Raw genomic sequence first — 18,501 nt, forward strand, 5'->3', positions numbered from 1 at the left:
GAAAACGTGCATGATGAAAACTACAAACACTGGGACTCCTGCGTGGCTCAGTGGGTTAAGCCTCTGCCTTCAGTTCAGGTCATGATCTCAGGATCCTGGAATCAAGCCCCGCATCAGGCTCCCTGCTTAGCAGGGAGCCTGCTTCCCCCTCTCTCTCTTTGCCTGACTCTCTACCTACCTCTGATCTCTCTTTCTCTGTCAAATAAATAAATAAAATCTTTAAAAAAAAAAAAAACATAATCTTACCCCAGTCTACAGATTCAACACAATTTCTGTCAAATCCCAATGACCTTTTCTGCAGATATAGGAAGATGGATCCTAAAATTCGTCTGGAATCCCAAGGGACCCCAAACAGCCACAAACTCTTGAAAAAAGAAGAACAAAGTTAGAAGACTCATACTTCCTGATTTCAAAGCTTACTACAGAGCTACAGTAAGCAAAATAGGGTGGCAACTGGCATAAAGACAGATATATAGACCAATGCAATAGAATAGAGAGCCCAGAAAGAAATCTTCACATATATGATCAAATAATTTTTGACAAGGGTGTCAAATCCTTTTAATGCGGAATGGACAATCTTTTCAAAAAATGGTGCTGAGAAAAGTGGGTGTCCACACACAGAAGAATGAAGATGGACCCTTTCTTAACATCATATACAAAAATTAACTCAAAATGGATCAAGAACCTAGATATAAGACCCCTAGCAATAAAACTCTTAGAAGAAAACATGGGGCAAAAGCTTCACAACATTGGATTTGGTAATGATTTCTTGGATATGGCATCAAGGCCCAGGGAACACAAGAAAAAAAAAAAAACGGGCTTGATGAAAGTGAAAAACATTTTGTGCATCAGAAGACACTATCCACGATATAAAAAGAGAACCTATAGAATGAGAGAGGTCTGCAAAACATAGATCTGAAAAGGGATTAGTATCCAGAATATATAAAGAACCCCTAACCTCAACAACAGCAAAACAAACAAAGTGGTTAAAAAAAATGGACAGAGAACTTGAAGAGACACAGCTCCCAAGAAGGCATAAGAATGGGCAATAAGCACATGAAAGACACTCAGCACCACCAATCATTAGGGAAGTACATCTCAAAATTACAATGAGATCAATACCACCTCACACCCATCATGATAGCTACTATATTTTAAAAAATCAGAAAACAAGGGCTGGCGAGGATGTAATCACAACCCGTGTGCGCTGCTGGTGGGAAGGCAAAATGGCGCTGAGGATGAGAAAACAGTACGGAAGTGCCTCAAAAAATTTAAAAATAGAATTGCCATATGACCCTGGATTTTGGAGATATACTCAAAAAGAACTGAAAGCAGTATTTTGAAGAAATATTTTTTCACCCATGTTCATAGCAGCATTATTCACAAGAGCTGAACTGTGGAAGCAATCCAAGAGTTTAGCAGTGGATAGATGGATAAGCCAAGGGTGGTGTACACAGACCACGGAACCATCAGCCTCACAAAGGAAGGAAATCCTGACACCGGCTACAATACAGAAAAGGGACAAGATGTTGAGTGAAATGAGCCGGTCACAAGATGATTCCACTTATAAAAGCTACTGAGAGTGGTCAAATCATAAAGACAGAAAGTAAAACGGTGGTTCCCCAGGGCTGGGGGAGAGGAGACTGGAGAGCTATGGTTCAGTGGGGACAGAGTTTCAGTTTTCCAAGATGAAAAGGGTTCTGGAGATAGATGGTGGTGATGGTCACACAAGAGTGAATTTAATACCACCGAACTGTGCACTTAAGAATGGTTAAGATAGGGGCACCTGGGTGGCTCAGTCAGTTAAGTGTCTGCCTTCGGCTCAGGTCATGATCTCAGTGTCCTGGGATCGAGCCCCAGGTCAGGCTCTCTGCTCAGTGGGGAATTTGCTTCTTCCTCTCCCTCTGCCCCTCCCCACTGCTTGAGCTCACTCTCTGTTTCAAATACATAAAGTCTTTAAAAATGGATATGTATATTTTGCCACTATATAAAAAAAAAGAAGTTGGCTCATGAATCCTGAGGTGGTCACCATTTGATCGCTGACCTCTCTGTGTTCTACCCGAAAATCAGTCCAAGGTTGCCAAGGTGTGGACAGTGGTCTGTGGGTCAGTATCAGGCCCCAGGGCATCTCAGTGATGCGGGGCCTGAGTCTGTGGGTTTGGTGGATGAAGCCCATGGCTAGGGAACAAGGTGAGAACACGCCTCCCCTAGTGAGAGTGGCTGGGATCTCGGCACTGCCCAAGGGCTGACACCTTCCTGCTTGCTCAGGACACTCCAGCTTAGACCTCTGGGAACAGGTACCAGGACAGGCCAAAGCCTTCAGGGCTGCAGAGGGAGAGATGGGGGAGGGGCGCAGGTGCCTAGGATCCATGTTGGCAGGGAGGGGATACGTGCAGATGCGCTGAGGAATGAGGAGGCTGGTTTAAGGGAAATGTCTGTCCCCAGCCACCGTCTGCCTCCTCAGGGCGCGAGGTAGGGCCTCAGCGTCCTCACTGCCCCCCTCCTACTCTGCACCCCGGGGGTCTCACCGTGCTGGAGCTGAGAGGCAGGCTGGCTTTCTTCACCGGCCTCCAGCTGGCTGGGAAACGCTGAAAGAGAGGGGGAATGGAAGACACTGTAGGGATGTGGGGGGATGCTCTGGGACCAGCTCCAGGACCGGCTGTGGCCCGGTGTCTGGCTCAGGGCTCATCTGTCAGGGCGAGTCCCCAGCAGGAGAGAAGTGAGGTCGACACTCAGCCCGACCAGGGAAGGCAGCTGTGGGCAGAAATGTGCGCGGACATGCAGGTCTGTACAGGGACAGGGACATGTGTGCATGTCTACATGTGCACATGTGTTTAGGCATGTGCACGTGTGTGCTGGTGCACACGTGTGTGATTATACACACATGCATGCACTGTGAACCCCCCTGCATTCCCTACACTCTGCCTCGAGCTAGAGCCGCCAAGCGGGTTCTCACTTCCTCGCCAGGAACACCACTGGCCCTCAGTGCTGTTTCCCCACGATGCTGTGTAAGTAGAAGTTGCCAAGAAACATGCCCAGAACCGAACAAGGGTGCCCGTCAGCAGGGGGTGGAGGGCTCTGCCCATGGCTGCTCCTGACCACGTTAAGAATGATGGGCCAGGGGCACCTGAGTGGCTCAGTGGGTTAAGCCTCTGCCTTCGGCTCAGGTCATGATCCGAGGGTCCTGGGATTGAGCCCCGAATCGGGCTCTCTGCTCAGCAGGGAGCCTGCTTCCCTCTCTCTGCCTGCCTCTCTGCCTACTTGTGATCTCTATCTGTCAAATAAAAAAATAAAAAATCTTAAAAAAAAAAAAATGATGGGCCCTCTGGAATTTCTTGGCTGGAATGGGACACTGGCCCTTTTTGTCATTGTATCCAGCCTTTCTGGGCACCTGGGGTGAGGCAAGGTGGAAGAAGGGGCCTTCTGGGTCTCTAGCCAATTTGGTGGAACTCAGGAGTTTACTCGAGAAGTGCTCAGAAACACAGAATTTTGCTCCTGTCTTGACCACGTCACCCCCGTGTGACTCAGGCGGATCCTGGCCCTCCCTGGGCCTCCCAGGCTCCCCGTGACAGGGGCCAGCCGGCTGCTCGGCGCCCCTCCCGCCTGCCCTTACCGACTCCGTGGCCCCAGGTACTGAGCAGCGGCACCTCGAGGTCCAGTGGCACGTCCAGCTCCATGCACACGCAGTGGATGAACGCCTGCCATGTGGCCCGGCCTTGAGCGTGCAGTCTTCTCAGCTGCAGAATGACCCCCTGTGTGGCATCCTGGGCCTTGTCCCCGGAGCACACGTCCATCTTGGGGAGGAAGAACTTCACCTTGGCATTCAGCCATCCTGAGTCTTTGCTGAGCAGCCTCACAAGCCAGTTCCACAGGTGCTCGGTGCCCAGCTGGAGGCTATCAGGGTCCATGAGGAGCCAGCCCTGCAGGGACAGGGGAGGGAGGTGAGCTGGAGGGCAGGCGAACAGGGGGACAAGTCAGCTGGTAGGAAGCCAAAGGCGTAGTCAAGAACCACGTCCGCATCTGGGGGGCCGTGGGCAGGCAGACAAATGGCTTCTTGGTGGAGTCTCCTTGCCTGTGCCCAGGGATCGGTCCCAGAGAACAGCCGGCTTCTTTCGTACTCCTTACCCACCGCCTATCTGTGCTGTGTCCTGGCTCTGGAAGGGTCCAGTTCATCCCCTGTGGATGGTTCCCTGAGGAGGCTTTATTTTTCCCCGTTTCCATGGACCTATTTGTGCTGCTCTCTGAGCTCGGCTCATGGCAGAGACAACTCATTGTCCCCACATGCCCAATCTGTCCCCACATGCCCTGCTTCCTTAGTATTAGAACTCCTGAATATTTCCTGCTCATCTGGAATACGCTCTATTTCCCAGCCTCCCTTGCAGTTAGAATAGGCCATCTTATTAAGTTTTGGCCACTGGGATAAAGGTAGAAGTGTTGTATATCCTTCTTTGCTTCCTCCTGTTAGTTGGGATGTCAAAGTGATGGCTGCACCTTGGGCAGCCACAGAGGACCATGAGGTGGGATCCAGTTCCGCAGGCGGTGGAGGATAAGGCAGAGGGTAAGGCTGAACTTCTCTGACATGACAAAGAGATACATTTTTGTTTAAAGCACTATTGTTTAGGGATTTTGCTACTTACAGTGAAACTGAGTGCTAGCTAATACAAACCATCTCCTTCTCTCTCAGCAGATTTTCCCCTTCTAAACTGTCACTCAAACAAGCTGTTGGTAGGAGTACCAATAAAAGGCAAGGGGCACTTACATAGCAAAGCTTTAAAAAATTCTTAAAAAATGATGTGGCAATTCTGTTTCTAGCACTCTAGCCTTAGGAAATAATTATGAGTGTACATAAAAATTTTAATTACAAAGCTGTTTCACTGCAAGGCTATTTGTAATAGATAAAAACTGGAAACAACTTAAATGTCCAAAACCTGGGGATTTAACTAACTGGTGGTCCCTCATATGGTGGAAAATGCTGTCACATCTCCAAATCTACTTTCTGGTACTATTAACTTAAGAACAGTAGCGAACACTTAGAAAGCACAGACTATGAGCGAGGCACGGTTCTAAGTGCTTTATGTGTCTCATATAATCCTCATGACTGCAGAGACCCCACTTCCAAATCTGAAAAGAGTGGGAGGCTCACCCAGGAGGAGCAGCCTTACCAACTCTCAGGGGCTGGGGTGCAGGACTCTGGTTCTGTCCCAGGGTTCAGACTGCATCTGCTCCCCTTGACTCCCAGCAAGGGCATGTGTCCCCAGCCCCCTCTGGCCATCCCTTGGCACCTGGGCTGGTAGCTATTAATAGCTCCTCGCTCAGCCACAGAGCTTTAGAATTCATGAAACATGCTCACATCCATGCGGTAGGCAGGGATCACCATCCCCACTGAACAGATGGAAAGACGAAGGCCAAGGATGTGCCCAAGGTCATCATGCAGGTCCATGGCAGAGCCAGGCTCAGAACTGAGATTTGCTGCCTGTCGGGTCAGTAAATTTCAGAGGCCTTGGAGCGCTAGATGGCAGCAGACAAGGACTAAGTCCTTGGACTTGGTGTGATCTTCGTCAGAGGGTGTGGTTATGGCTGAGGACACAGCTTTTCTGGGCTGTGGTGTTCCAAGTCCACAATGCCCATAAAGAAATGAGCCAGGACAGCCAGGTGTCAGGTGGAAGTGAAGAGTGTCTAGGTGGTATAATTCTGGGGGAATCCTTAACCCCCAAATGTGTCCACCCTGCCAGTATGACACAATGCCTTTGCTTCTGCCATTAAGCCTCGGTCCCCTTGGGGTAAGGCATCACGCCCTTTCAGGAAAACCACCCACGAGAGAAAAAGCCTATTACATTATTATCGGTCATTGAGGCTTCTATGGAAAAGAACCTTGGAGACAGAGGACTACAGTAGAAAGATCCTCAGCCCCAGAGTAGGAAGACTAGTGTTCTGACCCAGCTCTGTACCTGTAATTCTCTGTGGTAGGTATTAGGACTGGTCACATATATTCTCCTTCTCCTCCTCCTAGACCTGTGGTTGGATGGCAGCCCCTGCCCCCTTGAAGTCAGCCATGGCCACAAAACTTGCTTTGGTCAATGACATATGCTAAAGAATGACACGTGTCATGTCTGCACAGAAGTTTTCCAACATGCGATTCGCGAAGTTCTTTCTTTTCCTCTACCCTGGGGACCAGCACTATTCCAGATCTTGGCTACTCCTTTTGCCTGGGCCCAGCAAGGGGATGATGTGGAAGAGAGGTCCTAGTTGGTTGACAAGAGTCAAGAAGCAGGAGCAGAAATAAGCTCTTATTGTCCTAAGCTACTAGGACATTGGTGGGTGTTATGGGACCATAAACTAGACTATCCTAGCTGATTCACTTATGGCCTGGCCTTGAGGAAGTCTATTCTCGAGCTGGGCTTCAGTCATACCATCTATAAAATGGGTAGATTGGATTCTGTCTCAAGGCCCTCCCTGATCTTCTGTGTCTGATGACCTTCACTCTCAAGCTGAATGGTGGCTAAGGGGAGGTTTGTTGTATGAGGAGCAGCCCATGGAGCTAAATTTGGGTAGGGAGCAGTCTTGGTAGGGACTAGGAAGGGAGTGAGGGAGTGGATGGGAGGGAAAGAGAGGAGGTAAAGGGTCAAGGTCACCTACTTGGCCTCCTGGTTCATCATAGATGTTCTAGGGTGTCCGCAGAGACGGTCTCATGAGTTCCTGAGCCAAGTCCTATGCTCTGAGCTGGATTTGCACATTGCTTCTTTGGGTAGGGTCCTAAAGAGAGGAGACAGGGCACTTTCCTCAGTATTCCAAATCCCAAATCCTCTGGAGACACCTCAGAGGCATTCGACCCATAAGAGACCTCTACCCTCGAGCACAGATCTAATCCTTCCCCAGCCACATCTCCTTTTGTCCCTGGACTGTGCACAGCCCAACCCTCGCTGGTGTCACCTCCTGCCACATGTGGCCCCAAGGGGGCCTTCTTCCTCTTCCAACTCGGACATTTGCCTTCCAGTGACTTGTGGCATCAGAGTAGGCCCTTGGAATCTAGCAGACTTTCGACAGCTAATTCATCTGGATGAAAACGGAGTAATCCTCACCACCAATGTCAACTTCCTTTCCCAGTAAACTCCCCACAGGGTAAGATTTGCAATCTTGTTTCTTACTACATCTGAAGAATTTTTGAGTCAGTTGAGAATAAACATTCTTTTTTTTTTTTTAAGATTTTATTTATTTGAGAGAGAGACAGAGAGCGTGAGAGAGAGTGAGCATGAGCGGGGGGTAGGGGAGGGCAGAGGGAGAGGGAGAAGCAGGCTCCCCGCTGAGCAGGGAGCCCATGCGGGACTTGATCCCCGAGATCGTGACCTGAGCAGAAGGCAGATGCTCAACCAATTGAGCCCTCCAGGCGCCCCAAGAATAAACATTCTTCTTTACGAGAAAACCCAGAGGCACTGATCACTGCCTCACCAAGAGCACAATGAAATGACACCCTGGCTCACAGGCCTGAGAGAGATGTTGTCTAACAATACAGAATGGATGAGAAGAACGGCGGCTGGAAAGTAGAGGGAAGGCAGGCAGGCAGAAGAGCAGGTGTGCACGGCCTCGCTATCTACAAAGGGAAGGAGGGAACCACGAAGTTCCGGCGCTTTGGATAAATCCACATAAATACCGAGCCTTCTAAACAAGAGAGAGGTTAACCACTGTTGTTTTGGGGTTTGTTTTAAAGATTTTATTTATTTGACAGAGAGATCACAAGTAGGCAGAGAGGCAGGAAGAGAGAGAGAGGGAAGCAGGCTCCCTATTGAGCAGAGAGCCCGATGCGGGGCTTGATCCCAGGACCCTGAGATCATGACCTGAGCCGAAGGCAGAGGTTTTAACCCACTGAACCACCCAGGTGCCCCTTAACCACTGTTGTTAGAAAAAAGACAAGACGGGCTTGTGCCCCCCCACGCTTCCTCCCCCCGCATTTGTGTGTTGAAGCCTGCATCACCAGTGTGACTGTATTTGGAGGTGGGGTCTTTGGCCCCCAGGGCCAGGAGGATGGAGCCCTCGGGAGGGCTCAGGGAGCTTACAAAATAGAGGCAGGGGACAGCCTGCTTCCTCTCTGGCTCCCGCCTCGCCACCATATATGGAGAGGGTGGCCATCTACCAAGGAAGAAATACCTTGCTGGTCACCAGATCTGTGGGCTCCCTGAGCTTGGGGCTTCCCAGCCTCCAGAACTGCAAGGAGCAAATGTGTGTCGTGTAAGCCACTCAGCCTGGAGTGGTTCTGTTACGGCAGCCCGAAATGACTGAGACGAACCTCCCTGTGACCACAGAAAGTAGAAGAAGAAAACCCCCTCTGAGTTAACATGTGGATTTAAGGCAATGCCGTTTACACTAGAGCAGCATACTTGGGAGGACGTGATCCAATTATAACAATAGTCATTTAGACGGAAAAGGGCAGATATGACAAGTGTTTATATACCTCAAATATTTCATGACAAACAGTTTAAGTTTGAATGAGAAAGGGAAGACAATTTGTTGTCTAGCCAGCACTATTTTTTGGGAGAGGCAGGCGGTAGTGGAGAGGCTTTCAAACATCACAGGACATCTTATTAAAACACATGTCAGTAAAACTATTACAAATTGAAAAAAAATGGCCAAAGGAACGGAATCAAAGTAGCTTCACACGCACCTAAAACACACCCATTAATCAATGGTATTAAGATAAGACATATGGAAAACCACATCGTATTAACACACATGGTAATACAAGTGTTTTAAATTTAAGGAATTACTGTTTAATTAAGGAATGGAATGAAAATGTTCTGTCTGGGAAGCAGGAGGCATCTCACACTCCCACTGAAGGGCCATAATGAAGGAAAAGACAATACAAGCATTGGTGCGGATGAGGAGAAATGGGAACTTCATATCCTGCTGGAGGGGGGGACAGAAAACAAAGCAGCCCCCTCGGAAAACAGTGTGGAGGTCCTTAAAATGCTATCCACAGAGCGACTGCAGAACCCAGCCATTCTACCCTCAGATTTCTCTCCAAGAGCAACAAAAACGGACATTCACGCAAAAATCTGTACAAGAATGGTCATTATTCACAACAGCCCAACAGTGAAAGCAATGCAAATGTCCAGAAGCTCACGGATGGAGAAGTAAAATTCAGTCTATCTCTACGGTGGGATATTATTCAGCCATAAAAAGGAGCAAAGCACAGATACTAGAGCAAGGACGAACCATAAAAATGTTAGGCCAAGCAAAAAAGCTCCCAAGTATATCACTGAATAAATGTTTGTGTGTGTGTGTGTGTCCGTCCGTGTTTGTCTGTGTTTGTATACACAGAGACCAACTCTAGGGCTACACAACAGACCAGGGATAGGACTTTGCCCGGGGAGCGGGGGATGGGGTACCCAGACAAAGGAGAATCCTCTACGCTGTACTCTTTCGGACCAGTTTTACATGCAAACATTTTAATAGGCAAATTTTTATTTAAAAAAAAACAACAACAGGGGCGCCTGGGTGGCTTAGTGGGTTAAAGCCTCTGCCTTCAGATCAGGTCATGATCCCAGCGTCCTGGGATCAAGCCCCGCATCGGGCTCTCTGCTCGGCTGGGAGCCTGCTTCCCTTCCTCTCTCTCTGCCTGCCTCTCTGCCGACCTGTGATCTCTGTCAAATAAATAAATAAAATCTTAAAAAAAAAACCACAAAAACTAAAATAGAACTAGAAGGCAATCAATAAGGATAAACACATATGTCAAGTATGACAGAGAGAGCCTAAAAATTCAAATCAAGAAGTAATTCACACCTATTAAGGACATATTTTATTCTACGTTTCAGTTGGACGTTGGTGTGTTTGTTATGGGGACAGAATGACATTTGCACTGGAAAAGGAGCCGAAGGAGGTGAACAGACAAGCATAAAGAATACGGGCTAGATGCCGGGCCAGGGCCTCTTGGCCTCCACGACTTCAGCTCTTACAACTCTAACTCTCGGATGCCCTGTGAGCATCTTATTTTATTTATTTATTTATTTATTTATTTTTAAAGATTTTAGTTATTTGACAGAGAGAGATCACAAGTAGGCAGAGAGGCAGGCAGAGAGAGAGGAGGAAGCAGGCTCCCCACTGAGCAGAGAGTCCGATGTGAGGCTCGATCCCTGGACCCTGAGATCATGACCTGAGCCAAAGGAAGAGGCTTTAACCCACTGAGCCACCCAGGTGCCCCATCCCCGTATGCACTTTAAAGTGTCAAAGTCCCAAACGGCAATCCCGACCTTCCTCTTCCCGCATGAACTGCCTGCTTCCACCATCACCCTTCCCACGTCCCTGAAGGTTGGCCTCCCGCTTCCTGGAGCTCCGGCCAAGGAGGGCTAACCTTTTCTGTATGTACTGCAGACTCTCACTTCCTCTGTGGCTGCTGCCTGAACGCGGTGCCACCATTTCTCACTGGGTCCTTTGGACCAGGAGACCTGGTACCTCTTCTGCCGGCCCCAACATCCTCCAAGGAGGCTCAGAGTGTCCTGGTCAGGCTGTGGCCCACGGCAGGTGCCTCCATCACGCAGAGCACCCTCCCCCACCCTAAGTGAGAGCCAGAGTCCTTTCCAACGCTACCTGATTGTCTGAACAGTTTTTTAAAACAACAAACATGAAAACTTTATTTTTATTAAGAGTTTATTTATTTGAGAGAGACAGAGATAGCGACAGAGAGCACAAGTGGGGAGGAGAGGGAGAAGCAGGCTTCCCACTGAGCAGGGAGCCCAACACAAGGCTCCATCCCAGCACCCTGGGATCACGACCTGAGCAGAAGGCGGATGCTTAATGGACTGAGCCACACAGGCGCCCCCAAACATGACAACTTTAAAATTTCATTTGTTGCTTTTTTTTTTTTTAAGATTTTATTTATTTATTTGACAGAGAGAGAGATCACAGGTAGGCAGAGAGGCAGGCAGAGAGAGAGGGGGGAGGCAGGCTCCCTGCCGACCAGAGAGCCCAATGCGGGGCTTGATCCCAGGACACTGAGATCAAGACCTGAGCTGAAGGCAGAGGCTTTAACCCACTAAGCCACCCAGGCGCCCCCCCCCTTTTTATAAAGACTTTATTTGTTGCCTTTTTTTAAAAAAAATTAACTTTTGGCATCTTATGTTTGGTGCTGTATGTTCACAGTTGAGAAAACTGTTCATTTTGTCAAGAATGCTCAAACGTGAGGGGCGCCTGGGTGGCTCAGTCGGTTGAGTGTCCTTCTCTTGGTTTTGGCTCAGCTCATGATCTTGGGGTCAGGGGATCTGCTGAGATTTTCTCTCTCGGCCCCTCCCCCAGCATGCATGCGCGCCCACTCTCTCTCTCTCTCCTCTCGCTCTCAAAAAAAAAAAAAAAAAAAAAAGTTCCAACAGTAAAGCACACAGTTGCATATGATCTTTTCCTGGACCTAGAAATCTCATCTCTTCACATTTAATTTAGTTTATTTTGCTTTGTTTTTTTTTCCTCCTTATTAGATTGGCCAGCAGCTGCCGTCTCTCATGTTTAAAGAGACAAAACAAAACTTTCATTTCCATTTATCAGTTCTGTGGAAATTTCTCTTTTTTAGTTTTATAATTTTTTTTATCTCCTGACTTCTCTTCCCTGATTTACTGAGACTGTTATTCATTAAGTTTATGAGTGAGTTTCTTGCTTAAATAATTTCTAGTCTTTCCATTTTAAAAAATAATAAGAGAAACCACTTTTGGCCAATTTCCATGAATTTCTGTCAAGTTTATATCAAATTTACAAGTAAATTATAATTATAATTTTTTAAAAGATTTTATTTATTTGACAGAGACAGTTAGAGGTAACACAAGCAGGGGGAGTGGGAGAGGGAGAAGCAGGCTCCCTCCCGATGCAGGGCTTGATACCAGGACCCTGGGATCACGACCTGAGCCCAAGACAGACGCTTAATGACTAAGCCACCCAGGCACCCCGGTAATTATAATTTTGAAGTGAGTCATTTAATGGAGGCTAAGTTATTCTTTAAACCTTTGCCATTAATCTTTTGTTTTACTAGGCTGTACAAAGAATGACTCCTGTGCAATTTCTGCTTCAGGGAAGTATGTTGAGATCTTCCTTTTTTGCTTGGCATATGACAAATTTTAAAATATTCCATGACATTTGTAAAGTTACTCTTCTTCAATAAAGACGGATTTTGAGCCCCCAAGTTATGCCGAAATAAAGTCTGGATAGGGCCAATATTTAAATGTGAAAAGTAAAATGATAAAAGTACTAGACTACAGCTCTTCAATTTACAACAATTCATGAAGCTGTACGTTGAATTTTCTGATTTTTTTCTACATTACAATTTCACCACAAAGCCGTTAAAATTTTTTTTTAAGTGCTAGAAAAAAAAATGGGGAAAAGTTTTAAAAAACAATTTCAAAATAGACAAGGTCTAGCTGGGCATTACACAAAACTCAGAAATCGTAAAAGAAAAAAAGGGAATGAAATTGAAACTTCTGTATTGTCAAAGAACACAGCAAATAAAGCAAGAAGACAAATGGCAAAGTGGGAAGAAGTCTACACGCTGCATCACAAAGATACGACTGCTTTTAATATATCAAGAGTGAGTACAAATCAATAAGAAAAAGACCAATGACCTGATAGGACCGTTGGCAAAGAACCTGAACTGTTTACAGAAAAGGAAACACGAATGTTCTGAAATGTATACGAAAAGATGTTCAACTTCACAGGAAGTGAAAGAAACACATGTGAAAAACTAAGAGAGACCTACAGTTTCCCAGCTCTTAGATTGTCAAGGGAATTGTATAGCTGGCAAGGTTGCGAATTAGCAAGCGTTTGGACGCCTTGCTAATGGGAGTGTACACCGACACAACTTGATCTACGAAGATCGCAAATGCCACGGAACCACAACCAGCAATTCCACGCTGATGCATCTATTTGTCACGTGTAAAATAACAGATGTTCAGGAACACTTAGTGTTGTCTTGCTTATAGCAGTGAAAGACTGCCAAACCTCTAAATGTCCCTGAATGGTGGAATTCCATGCAGGCATCAAAAAGGACAAGGCTGAGCGATATGGGATGACACGGAATGGCATTTGTAACACGCAGGCATAGTCCTTGGGCCACAGTTATTTCTAACGCTCAGCCGCTGTCTGTCCTGGTCTCGTTTCTGCTGAAACTGCCTATCAGCTTCCCACCACCTCTCAGATAAAGTCACACCACGTTAATACATCCGCCACAAAGAAGGTGCCACCTCCACATGAGGGGGCCAAGAAAGGTTCAAAGGATGAATAAACAAATGGTCTTTTGCCATGGGGTTGCTGGCCACCTCCCAGCCCTCTCACGTACCTGCTGCCCTGCCCATGGGATAGGACGCAAGGCCCCACCTCCCCATCCCACACGCTGTTACACTCCCATATCGGTCAGTTGTTGCCTGCGGGTCATGCTCAACGGATGGGGAGGGAGGCACTTTAGGAGATCATTGCTATTAGCCAACGGTAAGCCTTCCAGAAGGGTGCTGATGCTGGCGGCTTAGGCCCACAGTGGATGGGGGATGGGAACGCTGGCTGACTGAGGGGGGAGCAGGTGAGTAAGAGGGATCACCATCAGAGTCTGCTGTGGACGAACAATCATCTACCAGGCAAGGTCAATGGGAGATGAAGCAGGCATCTGGCCCGCGCAAGAAAGGCTCAGACATGCTGACTCTCATTACAAATGGCACTGCTGTTATTTCCGCTGTAAGCCCAGCCCAGGGTACAAGGAAGGAAGGGAGGGATGGCAGAGAGGATACGGCTCGGGTCACAGACTTCTGATTGCTGTTCCTTTTGTTTCTTTGCTCGTCCTGACTCCCCAGGCTTGGATTATGGGGGAGCCCCCAGGAGGCTGGGCCGACCTATCTACTTGTCGACTGGCTTGTTGGGACCCATCTCCTCCAGGGGGACCCCACCTGCCTTTCCTGTGCCCAAGGGCCGGTGGGAAGGGTCAAGTCGATGGAAGCCCCGTCCCCACGGCACTGGCAGGCCCGGTTCTGCCCCTGGCTCCTGGGCCAGGGTGGGAGAAGTGAGGACAGAAGGGGCAGCTGAGAACGGCCAATGGGGAGAGAGGGACAGAGGTAATAAGGGCTCACGTCCAATGTCAGCACCAGAAAGGCCATGCTCGGTGGGGCCCTATGAAAGGCTTGGCCACCCTGGGGTGAATCAGACCCACAGGGGCCCTCACGTCCTCCCAGAATGCCCCATGCCAACCCCTGCCGGGGGTGATGGCAGCGGCCGGGCCCCCGCCCTCCCCCAGGGGTGGCTGGCTACAATCCAAGGCTTCAGAGGATGCCTGAGCCTCGGGGCAAAGGGAGACGGAGCTGGAAGAGGCCTGGCTGCGAGTCTATGCCAGGCCCATTTTACAGACAGGGAGACTGAGTGGCCCTCACAGCTACTAGGCAGCACAGGCACGGCTGGCCTGACCGGATGACCAGGTGGGCTTTTTCCAGGAGGCTGAGGCAGCCCCACCCCATGAGTGGCCCCCGTCTCATGGGGGGTGCCCCAGAGCACATAGCTGCAGAGATGTCAGCAGCCATTTCCGCCCTCACCCACAAAAGCTGGTGGGACAGGCAACAGGGGGCCTGGATGCAGCACATTTCCATAGCGGGAGGATGTGGGCGACTGTGCCTTTGAAAACCATCATCTTCATTGTCTTCACAGCGTTAGGGTCCCCAGGACTCACGCTCGGTCACATCGCTTGATCGATGCCGAGGTTCCCAGTGGCGAGGAGACTGGCCAGGTCACGGCTAGAGAGCCAGAGAACCGGCAGTTGACCAAACATCTCCAGGCCCTGGAGCCCTCTGGGGGGATGGAGTGAGCAGCTGGGGTGTGGGGAAGGGGGTGGGGAGGGACCCGGAGAGGGCAGAGCAGCCCGCATCTGCACTCTGGGCCTCAGGCCCAGGCTGTCCCTGTCCCGCATCCAAGGAGGTCTCTCTCTTCTCATCACTGCAGACTGGGGAATCTGGGTCTCGGCCCATACCACTGGTTTAAGTCACCTCTGTCACCCCCACTGCCTTCCTGCACAAAAGGCTTGGTCCTTCCACCAGAGGACCCCCGAGGGTTTCCAGATGCACCCTCTTCTGGGACCAGCATGCCCTAGAGCCAGCAGGTGACCAAGTGGTGGCCTTGCCTCTCCTGCTTAGTCCCAGCAGATTGGGCCGCGCACCCACTCAAAGCGGCTAGTGAGCCTCCCATGAGAAGACTTTCACCCAACACGTTCCCAGGATCTTCCAGGCCCAGGTCTGGGGCTACCAAACTCATCTGCACTTTAGAATCATCCTGGGGGGCTTCCAGAAATTCCAACGGGCCACACCCTGGACCAATCATAGCATCATCTCTCCAGGTGGAACGCAGGCATCTATCTGAACTCTCTCATGTGCTGACAAGCTTGGGAATGAATGTTCCAGGCTGGGTTCGAGGACACCCGGCTCTCCATTCCCAGTAGGGGGAGAATGGTTTTGTGTTCCCTTGCATTTGGCGCCCTGCCTCTCCAGCAAACCAGAGCCAAGGGCTTCTTGCCCTCTAAAAGGCTGGGGACAGGAAAGCCACCAAGATGGCCTTATTTAGATGAAACCCTGTGGGTGTCTCCCAATGACTAACACTTCCGCCTCTGCCCTGTTCCTTGGCACCTTACGCTCCAGCTCTGTGACTCTGCCAACGGCTGTCACACAGGCCCTGCCTCAGCACAGCTACACCCATATGGAAACAAAGCTGAGGTCTGGAAATCCCCTCTTTATCTCCAACCATGCCGTTGCTTAAGATCCCAGAGAAATATGGTTTTGGAGTTCTGGGGCCCAGAGTCAGACAGAGAAGGGCAAATACCATATAATCTCACTTACATGTGGAGTCTAAAACCAAACCAACCAACCTAAAAAAAAAAAAAAAAGACACAGAGAATTGCCAAGGAGTGCTGGGTGTAGGAGGGTGGGCAAAATGGGTGAGGGGGGCCCAAAGGTACAAACTTCCAATTATAAAGTAAATATATCATGGGGATGTAATACACAGCTGAGTGACGAGAGTTAATAATACTCTATTGCAGGGGCACCTGGCGGGCTCAGTCCATAGAGCACGTGACTCTCGATCTCCAAGTTGTGAGCCCCGAGCTGGGTGTAGTGATTACTTAAAAATTAAAAAAAAAAAAAAAATCTTAAAAAAGGTAAAAAACAATACTCTTGTGTTTTTGGAAGTTGTTAAGAGATACTTCTTAAAAGTCTTCAACACCAGAAAAAAAAGTTTTTTGTAACTGTGTGGCGACAGATGTTCATTACACCTCTTGCACAGATCATTTTGCGATGTGTGTAAATATCAAATCATTATGTTACACACCTGAAACTGATATGACATCACGTGTGAATTACACTGCAGGGAAAAATGAAAAAAAAAATTTCTTTTGAGAGAGTGGTAGGGCAGAGGGAGAGAGAATCTCAGGCAGACTCCATGCCCAGCACCAAGCCCAATGCTCCATCTCACAACCTTGAGATCGTGACCTGAGCCGAAATCAAGAATTGGATGCTTAACTGCCTGAGCCACCCAGGCATCCCCCAAATGAAACAATTTTTAAATAAATATATAAAATAAGACCTATGCTGACCCCAGAGGCTTTTTCCTAACTGAAGCACCATACCACCTTCATAAATAATTCTTTCCAAAGTTACCATTTCCACAGCTCTTGATGATTTTTTGCTCATAAAATAGAATCAATCATTTGAAAAGTTCTGAACATCGCAGAAATATATAACTTGAAGTTTATAGCTCACGATCTCGCCCTTTAGGGAGAGGTACCCGATTTCTAAGTCGTTCTATGCACATCTGAGGCCACGTCTGCCTGATCTGAGACTCAGAAAACCATTTCCTTAAAATTTTTCTAAGAAGCATCTTGCATTGAGCTTCGTTTCCTAAACTGGTGGTCACCACGAACAGAAGATAACCCTCGAAAAAGAGAAAGACAAACAAAGTAAAACAAAACCAAAATGACACTGTTGAAACGGAACCAGAGTAAATGTCTGGGCACATCTCTGGCCTGGGACCTGGCCTCCCATTGCTGAAAAGGAGACCAGGCATGTGAGAAGCATGAGGTCAGCCACAGCTGAGACTTTCTCCTTGACTTATCTGGAAGGATATAAGAGAACTGTAAAGAAGATAACATTCTCCCTTTATGACTCAATTTACATGAATGCCTTGACTACACGCCTCCTAAAATCATCCCATTGACTCCTACTGGATAAGTCTCTGTCCGGACCCATCCATTTCAAGAACTGGGTACCGAGGCCCAGAGATGCACAGGACACCTTCCAGACTGCAGGAAAAAGGCTGTCACAAAGACACATAAGTCAGCAAGTTGTTTCTGACGACTTCTCTCTACAACCAGACGCCATGACAAGATCTGAATGCCTCAGAGTCACAGCTCCCCAGGGCTTGAATGCTCCCTCCCTTTCCCATGAGGGGCAAAAAGACCCACCAAGGCACGAGGCTGGGGGGGTGGGTCTGAGGGTCTGGTGACTGTACGGGTGCCACCCCTCCACCAAGGAGATGGGTGCTGGGGGCATAATGCAACTTCCCAGGGGCCTGCCGCTTCTACCTCTGCACAGTATTTTGGGAGAGAAATGTAGAAATGTGGTCTCAAATACTTGAGAAATAAAGGTCGGGGAGACGGTGCTGGAAAGATGGCAGGAAGCACCAGGACTCTGTCTCCCCACCGAGACCAGAACTGGCATGGGCACAACGATCTATCTGATAGAACTGTTCTGAAACTCTGGAGTCTTTGAATGCTTTCCACTTCTAGGGAAACACGTGGGCGGTAAACTGGGGTTAATTTCGGTCAATTCCAGCTCTAAGCCAGAGCAACTTTCCATACCCCAGACCCAGCCACATGGGGGACAGATGCGCCCATGTTCCTGGGGCAGCCTGCACACAGCGTACAAGGATCGGGGTGAGTGAAAAGGACCCTGTCCTCCAAATACTGGAGATTTGTGCTCTGCTTGCTGGTTATTGCTTCTGATCACCGAAATGGAGAAAGAAAAAGCAAGCAGTCATTGTTGTCGTGTCTCCCCTCATTGCTGCAAGACCCTCTCCCTCCGGTTAAACTCTCTAGAGACTGAGAGGGCCACATCCCTTTGTTCCCATCATGATTCTTCCTTTTTCCCCTTTCTGGAGCTAGACACTAAAGACTGGGACATTCAAAAATGACTACAATGTAAGGAGAAAATTAGAAAATGACCACATATGCCCAAGGAAAACTCAGAAAAGATACCAGAAGATGTTAGGCTTGCCCTCAGACTGATGACCCTTGGCACAGAGACATCCCACAGCAATGCAAAAACCAACACAAGAAACAGAAACAATAACAAAACCCCAGCAAACTGTGGGGAAAAGAGAGATTCTGATTTCCAGAATTATCACATTATTATACTCAAATATCCAGGATTCAACAACAACAACAAAAAAAATCACAAAGCATATGAAGAGACAGGAAAGTATGACTCATTCGAAGAAAAAAAAAAATCAACAGAATCT

At 48.4% G+C, this 18,501-nt stretch overlaps 1 protein-coding gene across 4 annotated transcripts in view; it reads right to left on the minus strand.

The window, feature by feature from the left end:
* Nucleotides 1–18,501, minus strand: part of NLRC5 (NLR family CARD domain containing 5) — an 85,050-nt gene that overhangs the window by 53,113 nt on the left and 13,436 nt on the right. For 3 of the 4 annotated variants that reach the window (XM_047709954.1, XM_047709951.1, XM_047709952.1), the window contains exons 2-4: nucleotides 6,637–6,753; nucleotides 3,614–3,920; nucleotides 2,529–2,588 (exon numbers count right to left, since the gene is read on the minus strand). In XM_047709954.1, the coding sequence (XP_047565910.1) occupies nucleotides 2,529–2,588; nucleotides 3,614–3,908 (355 nt within the window). In that variant the 5' untranslated portion in view covers nucleotides 3,909–3,920; nucleotides 6,637–6,753. The remainder of the gene's footprint in view (nucleotides 1–2,528; nucleotides 2,589–3,613; nucleotides 3,921–6,636; nucleotides 6,754–18,501) is intronic. The other variant, XM_047709955.1, reaches the window with a different exon arrangement.

Source organism: Lutra lutra, chromosome 17, assembly GCF_902655055.1.
Source record: "Lutra lutra chromosome 17, mLutLut1.2, whole genome shotgun sequence".
Taxonomy (NCBI): Eukaryota; Metazoa; Chordata; class Mammalia; order Carnivora; family Mustelidae; genus Lutra; species Lutra lutra.